Source organism: Serinus canaria, chromosome 1A (genome assembly GCF_022539315.1).
Source record: "Serinus canaria isolate serCan28SL12 chromosome 1A, serCan2020, whole genome shotgun sequence".
NCBI lineage: Eukaryota > Metazoa > Chordata > Aves > Passeriformes > Fringillidae > Serinus > Serinus canaria.
In genome coordinates, this window is record NC_066314.1 from 48,956,099 (window position 1) to 48,968,011 (window position 11,913).

Sequence of the window (11,913 nt, forward strand, 5' to 3'; positions counted from 1 at the left end):
AAAAGACTGCTACAATGGAAAAGTTGGACAGCTTCTGAAAACCAGGCTACTGCCTCATGTAACAATGGAAACTATGTCTTCCAGTCCTTCGGTTCTGTTCATGTTCTGGTCCTGGGATGAACTGTGTGAGATTCTTCAGAGATCCTGCTGGGCAGGAAAAGAAGGAAAAACATTACTCAGCACCCAGCAAGGAAGAAAACATGTAATATGAGGAGTTTGTCTACACAGGAAAAGATAACAGGGTCAACCTACAAGGAAAAGGAAAATTGGGAAACTGTAGCATGGGATGAAAAAAATGCTACAAGAAAACAGTGAGAAGACTGCTGTCTCCAAAGGACTTTCCTGTATAAAACAAGTGGGATAACATCTAGAGCCTCCTCCACTCACTAAAATCCCACTTCCAAAGAGGGGTCCAGATGGGAAGATAAGAGCAGTTGCCAGCACAAGGCTGCTAAACAGTGGGTCAACAAGTACAGAGAAGAGAGGAGCAAACTCCCAAGCTGGGAAGGATCCTTCTCCATCAAGAAAATTAATCAAAAAGGAGTCATAGGGAAAGGAAAAAGCAAGAAAAAATTGCCTTTAGGGGAAAAAAATCCTTTATTAAGAAATATCACAGTTGGCCAGTGGCACTGAACATTAGGCAGTACCAAAGGCAATATATTATTACTGTTGCACTTCTATAAGCCTGGTTTTTTTATATAACTCACTCGTGACAAACATTTTCAAGGTCTGGCCTGAATCTCACATGTGGACAAAGCAGAGCCTTCCAAAATCACCTACAAACCCAAGAGACTCAAAGCAAAAATTACATCACAAGTTGATAAATATGTGAACAAAAATAATTACATTAAAACTGCAGTACACCAAAAAACCTACTTTTCTCAAAAACGTTTTAGCTTGATTATTGTTAACAATTCTTGTTAACATCTGCTAGCTGGCTGGTAAATGATCTGTAGAGCATTTTGTAGAAAATAAGGACATGGTATTCTTAGGGGAACGCTAGAGTGAGGCATTCTTGGCTGCAAAGCAAGATGCAGAATACAGGTAAAGACAGGGAGATTTCCTGTTGGGGTGTGTGAATAATGGGGCAAGGCAGATTTGCCAAATACTGATGTTTCAGTATGCTTCCAAATAATAAGCAGTGCTTGAAAGATGAGCAGATATTTTGGATCTTTGATGTGAGAAACTATCAACCTCTGCATAGAAGAAAATATTTCTCCACCCTCAAATACTGAGCTCCTACATCTTTCATGCCATGAAAGAGAACAGCTGCTGTTTGTTGCAAACTGCCTGTTCCAATAGGGAGGTTAATATTTTACCATGTGCTTCCTTTCCTTCTTTCCCTTCTTGCCTGTTGAGGCAAATCTCAGAGCCAGCATTTAGATTCAGCAGCTTTCTCCTGGATGAATTTGTACTGATGTTAGCCTTTTTAATCCATGACTCTTTGAGAAGAGAAATCCCCCAAGAGGTACATTTGGTTCACTCTGTCTCTCACAGCATCCAGCTCCTATAAGCAGTCTTAAAGCTCTTGTAGCATTTCAGCAATTTTTTGCTACCCTGGGGAAGTAGTGACAAACAATACCAAGTTATCCAAGTCAGGATGAAACAGCCCTCACAAAGGTCCAGGGGTCAGGAACAAGGCTGAGACAGCACTGTTGGTTCAACTTTTGCAAGAAAAACCTTGAGCACCTTGTCCAGCTTCCAGGCTGGGGCACAGGGCCAGGAGATTGCAGCCACAGAGCTCCCAGCCAGCATGCTGAACTCACATCTGCCTGTGCCAGCCCACAGGAGCCAGTCCTGGTTAGCAGGGATTAGCAGAGCACCAGCTACACCCCAGAGAAGGCCAGGGCCAGCTGATCCAGCAGCACCCAGTCACCCAGGGTGGTTCAGGAGGTGGTCACCTCCAACTGCCTGTGCCTGCCCCCGGGTGGATGCACCCCTCGGACTCTGCAGCTCAGAAATGAGCCCAGTGCTCCTGCACACTGACAGCTCAGGGTGGGGCTGCCAGAGGTGCCACTAGCATGTCAGACAGCACAGGAAGGTAGCAGCTGACCTGGGCTTGGAATGCTCTAAAGGGGGATGGAAGCAGCCTGTGAGTACAAGGAAGAAGAAATCCCTTCCAGAGATAGCAGAAATCTGTTATCTTCACAGGTAAACTCACACCTCTGCAGAGCCCTAGCCTTTTTCCTCATTCTAAATAAGTCAATGAGTGATGTCCTCTGTTTAAATCCTATCTCCAGGTCTCCCCTTTAAGCCCTGACCTTTCACCCCAGGAAGGAAGCTGGGTGTCCACAATACTGGCCAAGAGAGGCACTTAACAGAAGGAGCCAATTCAAGGGCAGGAACAGTCAGTGCAGACAGGCTGCATGTAGCAAAACCCAGGAGTGACAGCAAGGGAAATAATATAAGAGGGGGAAAATGACAAACTGCCACAGACAGAGAGGGAAAGGGATAGACAGGGTAGCTAGTCACAGGGGAGTCTGCTAGAGGAGTTGCAGGGACTCAGAAACATCAAATCACACTGAAGGAGGGGGAGCAATGGCTTCTTTTATAGACTGAAGCACAGTAAGGTGATGACAAGAGGAGACTGGGGGAGAGAAAACTAAAGGAAGAAAGGATAAGCAAAGGGTGTGATGTATCATTAGCCAGGACAGATTTATCTTTCCTCTTGGATGAATTGCAGTATGTAAGTGTAAATGGCACCATTGTCTCAGGGGGACAGATGGTCCCCACATCACAGCTTGGCACATCCCCCATCCCGCCTGAGGGAGCTGCTCCCCTCCCCAGGCTGCACTGATGCAGTGGGCATGGAGAAAGCTGGGGAAGGGAAAGGCAGGGAGGCCAAGATAAACTTTCCATCTCCATCTCCACATGCTGACCTTGCAGCCAGGATAGGCAGGTGAGAGCTGCTCCAGCCACAGCACTGCTCACCAGCTCCATCCCTCAGAGCAGCCAAGCCACCCAAACAGCCGTGCAGGCCCTCCAGCCAAGGCTTGCACTGCCATCACACCACCTTCTTCTTTCACCAGTCCTTGAAGGCAGCCAGAGATCAAGCACTCATGCTGATTGTCTCAGGTCTATCAGCTGCCTTCAATCCCATTGATTTCAGGGCTTACTGAGATGTGGGCCAAGGTCAGCAGCAATTTGCCTCACCTGTTCCCAACCTAGATAACCTCCACCTAACATTCCCCATCAGTATCTTACATCTTCATCATCACACTTCATCTCCCATTTTACAAGTCCAGCTGCACTCTGACCTGCCTTCCTTGCTCATCTCAGCCTCATTCCCTGGCTGCTGGTCACAGCTCTGTTGTTTTCTTGATGTGAGATAAAAAGCCCTCCCCCTGAGCTAGCCTCTCTCCTCCTCCTCCAAAGCTTTTCCTGAGATGATTCCTTCTCATTTGCACAGCTGAGCCCAGAAAACCCCTCCAAGGAGGAGAGGCTGGTGGGGCAGCAGCCTCTCCCTGGTAGAGGAGCACAGCCAGCAGGAGATAGCACAGCACAAACTCACAGCCCAAGGAGCAGCAGTGACAAGAGAAGGCAAGCCCAATCCACCACCAGATCCATTCCCCTGAACAGGCAGCCCCAGCTGGTGGCTCTTCCCACCACTCTCAGCCCTCATCTCATTGCCCCACCAGCCAGAGGCTGCAAAACCCCATTTAAGAGAAGCACTTTGCAAATAGGACCTCCCTCAGCAGACAGGGAAGCACAGGAGAGGCAGTGGCACAGAGATACACCAGGCACTCTAGGAAGGGGCTGACCATGGCTGACCAAGGACCAGTGGGCAAAGCAACCACAGGACACAAGTGGGTGCGGGCTTGAGCCTAGTCCATCCTACACCAGACTAGAGCCTTCCTACAGTAAAACACAGTGCCTACCCAAAGATAGTGTTTCTCCAGGAACACAAAAATCTTTCCAGCTTAGAGGTTGATGGCTTGGCAGACTCTTTGCCCCTGCTCTCTCCATAGGTCTGTAATGGGCCAAGTGTTTCATAGCCTCATCTTAGCCATACTGGGACCAGCTGCAGGCCATTTGCTGCAGAGGAGCTGCAGCTCTGATGACTGTCCCTCACATGAAGCAGCTCCTGTCAAGTACTATGCTCACAACCCACAGCTGCAGACCCTTTCCCATGGTTTAGGGTGGGAAGAGTGTCAAGTCCTCAAATAAGCAGCTGGTTAATTTGTTAGTGGCTAATTCTATTAATTCACATTGTTATAACAAGACATGCAATTAGAGGTCTGGTCAGACTATTTTATAGGTCTTGAACTCAAAAGGAGCAATTTTATTGCCCTTTCTATTCCTACAAGAGCCCCTTTGGCACTCTAACACACCCTGCTCCAGTGTTCACGAAGGCTGAAAAAGGCAAACTGACCATTTTTCAAAGAATGGTTCTCATCTCCAAGGCAAAATATATTCCAGTGAATAAGCACAATATGCTCCAGAAAGGTTTTTCAGCATTTGTTTCAGTTCAGTAATGCACTCCTCAGAGGGATGGGATGTCCCTCAGCACAGGCACTGCTACCATCCCTGCATCCCAGCAGAGCACACCATCCCTCTCTTCTGGCCTAGCAATACCAGATACCCCCAGATTGCCACAAATATACAGTGCTGTATGACAAAACAAGACCATTGTCCCCAGCCTCCTGAAGAGCAATGGCTGGTGCATACAGATTTTTTCTTACTAGGTATAACAGAATAACACTGATTTATACCAGTCAATTTTATGACTTGCATCTTCTATGCTCTCTCCCCTGCTTCCCTGCCCTTTCCACATTCATTGGCCATAAACCCAGATGAGATATTAAGGCACCTCATCAAAAGCTGTTGCAGTAAGAGTCCTAGCCCTGCTTTCCTAAAGCATCAGGGCATGGAGGCCTACAAGGTCTTTTATTGGATTTGAAACATATTAGGGAAACGGGGCACTACAAACACACAGCAGAAATACCCCTCTCCTAAACCACAGGCTCCTCTGTGCTTTGCAGTTATAGCCCTTCCTCCAACGGTAGGAATCTATCCTTCAATTACAGCAAAAATGCTCAGCTCTTTGGAAAAAAAAAAAAACAGTAAGGATGTGCCACGAATTTTCAGCTTTATTTCCAGCTGTGTTAGACCCTATGAATGTGAAATCTTCAGTCAGAGCCCTGGTTTTGTATGTGCTGCTGTCCTGCTTCATTTCCAAACCATGGTCTTTGAGTTCTCACTATGAAAAAAAGCCTCCAGGGATTAAGCTAAAGGGATGGGAGGCAGGGATTTATCCTGTTTCAACATTTGTGCTTAGATACCCAGGGCCATCTTGCAAGCCAGCCAAATTTAGACCTCATCCCTTAACATCTGCCTACTTGCCTGAAATTGCATACATCTCACATACACACAACCCAGCCAATTTCTTACAGATCTCAAGCATGCAAATCCCCTTCAAACATATCCATCCCTTGTGTGCTACTAGTGACAATGCACGAGCTTAAATTCCACTTACACCACATCTGACTGTGCAAATGGTTCCTCTAAACGTCCCATAAATTTGCACATCAAATGACCCGCACTAATGGCACTCCCTTGTCACTAGTTTTGTGGAGACAACTTCCTTCCCAACTACTTGTGAAGGCCCTGAGCTCCATCACGCTTCCCCTGCCACCCGCCTACCAACCACAGTCAGCTATCCTAAGAAAAAGTTGGAATTCAGAGAATTACTTTTCCCCAATCCAGAGTCCAGGTGGATGAGGTGCTTCTTCTCCCACAAAATGAAGATTACCCAATATTTCATTATGGAAACATTAAAATGTTCCGACTGGGCAATTTCCAAAACTAAACCTACTCTTTATCTTTCTCTTTGCCTTCTTCTAGAGCATCTGGGAAACCAAACAGCATAGCAGTCCTAAATGCAAACTCCAGCCTGCTATCCAGCAGGTACTTCTCTGCTAAAGGAATAACAGGAACTTCCAGAGATCTGCTTCACTCTCTGAAGAGAGGCTCAGTTAGGCACACCCAATTTCCTGCTGCAGTCTGTCAAATATGTACAGTGACCTTGGATGGTTTTCAGACAGGTAGAGTTAGGTGGGGTAAAGCCTATCAGCTTTCCAAGGGGAGAGTTAACAGGGAAATTAAGGGTCAGTTCACGAGGGCAGGACATGTCTGCTTTAAGGCACATTGCTAACACAAAAGGGGAGGATGGCACTTGATGATGGATTGATCCACTGCATTCAGTGCCTCCAAATATGAATCAAGATAACAGACAGCTGACTTATTAGAAGTCACCCTTATTTGCTAATAGCAAGCTCCATTCCAGCAGAGAGGCTGGAAGAGTGGCAGAAAACCCAGCAGAACCTGAAGCAGTCTTGCTCCCTCAAAGCTTGACAAGCATCTGGCACATGCCCATGGGAGCACCAATGGCCCCAGCACTGCACACCCACTAGACAGCTCTGGCCATCTCAGCTTCCCATGCAGCAGGAGCAACTGTAAAGTTGGCTTAGAATGCTGTGGAGTGCAGAGAGGTCAGATAACCTCTTACAGAAAAAGAAAAAATCGTGCACTTGGTGGGGCTTGGGTGTACAGATACATCTCCTTGGCTGGAAGGAGGGCACAGCAGCAACATCTGCCTGGTTACCTAGAATGATACAAAGCTGTCAAAAGTCCTCAAGTAAATTCCAGACTCTTCATGTGTCTTCTGAGAGGCTTTTTTAGAGAGACAGGAGAGCTGCCCTTAAAATGGAGACACATGAACAAAATATAAATTTTACTGTTTTTCAAATATGCACCTAAAAGCTGATACTGATGACCCCAAGAGAGCAGAAAGCCATGATCCCCAGGTTCTCAAGCATGATCAATGCTGCTTAAAATTCATAAGACACTCAATTTTTGATGTATTATTATACTTTCTGGTCACATTTCCAAGCTTCTCTCTACTTACTAGAGATGCAGAAAATCATGCTTTTTATTTATATATACAAACACATGTGAAAAAAGAAAGGTAAAATTCAAATGATTACAGGAACTAACTCATCAACTACTACAAGATTTGCAATAAATTTGCAGGTTATGCTTGTTTATTATGTAACTAAAGCCAGTCATTGAAAACAATGTGACCAGGGTTTGACAGTGTACAAACTTAAGGCAGAAACAATTACAACATACTACAGAATCTGCACCTGTAACTTCACTGGACATAAACTAATTGCCCAAACTGGTATTTGACATGGGCATATTTTACAAATATAACACATTCACCCAAAGCTAAATGAGCAACAGGGTCGTTGCCCCCTTAACCACAGAGCACCCAAGAAGCAGTGATTCTGGCAGCCCACAGTTCCCATGCACTGTGGCACCTCCTGCCTCTGCCACCAATAAAAGTACCAATCCACTCACACATCTTTTTCCTCTCCAAAATTTCATTTTGCACTTGGCTCTCAGAGGGCAGTGCCAGCATGAAACACCACTATTGCCATCACCAGCCATCCTATCCTGCACTGACTCATACATAAATTATCCCTGTGGGGAATAAATGCAGAGGTTTCCTCTGATTCCAGGCGAGATGCTCAAGGCCAGTCCTGTTTCCTTGTGCACGGAGCACACAGTCCACACTCCCAGTGCCACCAGTGAAAGCTATCTCCAAAAGCAAGGTGGGATTTTTGGCAGCAGGCAGAATGGCAAAGCCCCTGTTCAGTGGATTTTAAAGCTAATGAGCTACAAGGCAGCTCCTCAGTACACACAGCCATACCACTTCTTACCAGCTGTAAGAAGTCACCCTGCTCAGTACTCTGTAAAACACAGCTCCCAGTAATAAAAATTAAGTGTGCACATAAGCTTTTGCTCATCTGGGACCTGACCTGCTGCTCCTACACCACTGAAATCAGCTGGAAATGCAACACTTCACTGCTTGAGAGCAAAACAGAAGCCCAAAGGGCCAATAGCTTCACCAAGGGTTTGGTACATTAAAAGCAAGAAAATGACAGAGTAGTGAACTGCAGAGCCTCTCATGAGAATCCATTTGTAAGGTGCCATGTGGCAGGCCCATTTTTTAGCCCCAAACATTTTTATAAATTCATAAGATAAATGCTATGCAGTTGTTTAGAAACATGTGTTTTACCCTTTTCATCCTCTTCCGCATCCAAGCTTGACTTCAAATCCTACATGACAGAGTTTAGGTTTTACAAAAGGGGAAAAAAAAAATCTTCCAGCTATTTTCATAACCCATATCTCAAATAAAGACTATATTAACATTGTAGCTGCAACAGCTCCATGATCTACAACTCCAAGTGGTCCAGCCTTCCGTTACCAAAGCACAAATTAACCTAAACAAACCAGCTGGCTGGTTGCTCATGTGCTGCATCACAGCAACTCCTTTCTAATCAGGGGACAAGCCAGGCTCCAGGTGCATGTTGAGTTGCATTACACACCCAGCTGATAAAGCACTTACCTGTCTCTCACAAGGTATGTTAGGAATAAAAAAAAAACAAAAAAAAACAACCTGCTTCCCAATAAACTAAGGTTATTCATGCATTCACTTGAGCTGTAGGTAAAGCCATCCCAAAAACATGCAGATCACCAAACTTGAAAGCATCAGGCCCCTTTTCACCACAAACTACAACAGCAAAAACACATCAAATACTCCCTTTGGGGACAAGCACATGGACTTTCACAGGCATCATAGTCCTCTTCTTAAAAGGGACTTGGGATCTTCAACTTTTGCAATAACAGTATCACACATCTCTACACTAACATGCTTCCAGAAGCAATTTTAAAACAAAGAAAAAGTGGCTCTTTCTCCTATTACTGCACTGCAGCAAAGCAATATGGCAGCTGTTTAATAGCACATAACAAAAGTGCAGGACTGCTCACAAAAGGAAAAATAATCTCCAGGAGAGGGGGATTTAAGTAGTTAGAATGCAATTACCTAAATTGAAATTTGGTGCTTAATGACCTCGTGCTTAAAAAAATTGTTCCATAGTCCTTAACTATCAGAGTTTCCTTTTTAAATCTCATTGACAGTACTTCCATAACAGCGATCATGAAGCTCTAATCCAGGAAAAAATTCCACAAGAAGATTAATAGGCATTTAATTAATGCCCCATCTTTTTGCTGAATTTTCACAAGAGGCCAGGTGTTGACCTATGACAGTGACTCATCCTGCCCCTGCTTAGCTTAAGCACATTGAAGACCCAATAGCTCAGTATAACAAGGATGAAAAGCAGGCAAGCATACCAATTCCTTGAAGATATGATTTGATTTTCATAGAAGTTTCTCTTATGAAGGGTCTGATTCCCAGCCAGGCATCTGCCACCAGGCCATGTAAATGTATCCTGTCTATGGTGCTGTTAAAAAAAAGTGTGATGCCAAGAGCATATGATTACATGTAAAAAGCCTTCAGGGTGCAGAAGCAGCCCCTCATTTGAGAAAAAAAGGTAATCATCTATTTCATGAGCCTTTTAAAAAGAGAAGCACAAGGGGTTGAAAGGAAATCAGAGGAGGGGCTGAATCCTCACCTCTCAGTCTCCACTAGTCATGTAATCTCCCAACGTCACACAGCTGAACTGAAACCTCAGGTTTGACACAACCCTTCCAAAAGGTAACCAGCAGCCCCACCATTGCCCTTCACTCCCCGGTGGCCATATGTAAGGTCATCAACAGGTGATTGGATGGGGCTTTTTCCTTCTTTGTCTAGTTTCTAATAAAAAAAAGTCATTTTCTAAGTCAAGAACACATTTGTCTGCAGATTAGGACAAAAGTAACACTTAAAAACGAAACCAGCCCAATTTCTTGAAGAATAGTTCCAACAACTTAAAGGAAACTCCTTGCAATATACTCAACTGGAGGGATTATTTTGAGTGACCTTTTAGCCAGCAATAGAGACAGGCTCTTGTCTTCTGCCACAGCCTACTTCCCTCATCCAAAAGCAAGCCTTCATCCCAAGCCCACGCTGTTGCTCTTCTTTCACTTCCCAAATCTAGCCTTTTATCGTGACACAAATGTCTTGTGCTTTACTCTGAGTCCTGCTCTGAGTCCTGCTCTACCACATGCTGGGACAAGATTCCTAGGACATAATAACTAGCACAGGCACACTGTGACAGAAAAGCAATGCATAATTCAATACAAAGTTTTAAAATTTTATAGAGCAGCCAGTGGAAAAGAAAGCAAAATATCTAAATCTCCAATGTGTTCTCAGCCATAACCTGTGTTTGAGACTGCAACCTCTCTTCAGTGGCTTTTGAACTTTAAGACAAGAGCTCAGAGCTCAAACACAAACCTTTACCTACACTTGAAATTAAAACAAATCTCATCCATTTAAGGTCAGCTGTTACTGCTGACACTACTTCAAGTCCTCACCCGGGGTTAGGCTCTTAAAGCTGAAAATACTCTTGGAAACATTTTGCTGGGCTCCACTGTACACCCAGACATTCAGATTTAATCTATACATCAAAACCAGAGCAGGCATCCTCACAGCTAATACCCACCTAACTAGGAACTAAGAAACTTCCCTGTAGAAAGTGCTGCCAGGTGAGATTTCCAGCTAGAAAAACATTCACGTAAAATCTCAGATCTCTGATGACTCATTTTCTTCTCCCTTTCCTCCACACCATCCATGATCCCACAGTTCAAGGAACAACAGCTCTTCTCTACCTGATCTCTACCTGGCTTTTATACCACTGGAGCCACAGAGCACCCTGGTAGGCTCCTGGTGAGGAGCTGTGCAGGTGGCCAGCTTTGGCACTGCTGGGCTGCAGGGGCCCTGCTGCCATCCAGGCACTGAGCATGAGTGACACTACCTGTGTGTGATTGCTGACCATGGAGAGGTGGACATGCCTCTGTCCCAGAGATCTCTCCCAGGCTGTTGGAGCACACACTCTCCTGTTCACTGCTGGCCAGACATCCCAACAAGGCACTGGCAGGACAGTGACACGTGCTACATGGAAAGGCAAGGATCCTGGGTTTCCCTGCAGCCAGGGTTCAGAAGGAGTGGTGGTTCCCTCAATAAGGCAAGGTGAGCTTCTCAGTAAAGCCTGTATTTTCAGACACCTCCACTGCTCATGGCAGTCTGAAGAGCTCCTAGGCTGGCAAATCCTACTCTCTCCCAGGCAAAAAGGGAGCTGGGAAGGGGAAGAACAGGTTTTCTAATGTACCTCTCCTCACACCTCCACTCTCCCTACTCCAGTCTGCCTGGGACTGTCAGCAGCTCTTTCTAAAGTGCCTTCTTTCATAATCAATGTCTTTTAATCACACACTAAAACAGCAAAGGTTCTGTTTAAACACAAGCAATGAACAAAAAAGGTTGTTAAATATGTAATAAAAGTTATTCCTTACCCGCAAGGCACCCAGGAGGGCAGGAAGAGGGGAGGACAGGGCAGGAGGGAGCCAGAGGCAAGGAGGGAGAAGGGGCAGCTCAGAAAGGATATGGGTTGCACACCATTTTGATGCACCAGCTCCGTGGGCTCGTGGTCTGCTTCAGGCAGAAGAAGACAACTGGGGCCAAGTCTGGGTAGGGAACGTCAGGATCCGGAGGGGAGGTGACTTCTTCATCCTCACCCAGCTCCAGGGAGGACGGTGGCTGCTCCGGTGGTATTTGCTGCTCCAAGATGCCCAGATCCACGGGCTCCAGGGGGCAGCTGGCAGAAGTGTGGGGGGGCTGTGGGCCTGCAGGCCAGGTGGAGGGAGGCTGGGGGACGTACTCTGCCATGCCAGCCACGAGAGAGAACCCCTGGAGGGAAAGCGAGAAAGAGACATTAAATCCCCCAAGGAATCAGCAGCAAAAGCACAGCACATCTGGGCTCTCCTAGCAAATCCAAAGCAGGGGAGAGCTGCAGGACTGATGGCTCTGACAAGTGATAAACCGCTTGGTGCTGAAGCAGTTTTAAGCTCTTTTCTGCCCGTCACCTCTCCACTAAGACTCCTCTGACTGCTCCTCTCCATCACTATTTAAAC

General features: G+C 45.8%; 1 protein-coding gene across 1 annotated transcript in view; it reads right to left on the bottom strand.

Moving 5' to 3' along the window:
* CACNA1I (calcium voltage-gated channel subunit alpha1 I) overlaps positions 1–11,668 on the bottom strand; it is a 149,438-nt gene extending 137,770 nt beyond the window's left edge. Inside the window, exon 1 of the mRNA XM_050969913.1 lies at positions 11,388–11,668. Within this exon, the coding sequence (XP_050825870.1) occupies positions 11,388–11,668 (281 nt within the window). The remainder of the gene's footprint in view (positions 1–11,387) is intronic.
* Positions 11,669–11,913: the final 245 nt, after the last annotated feature.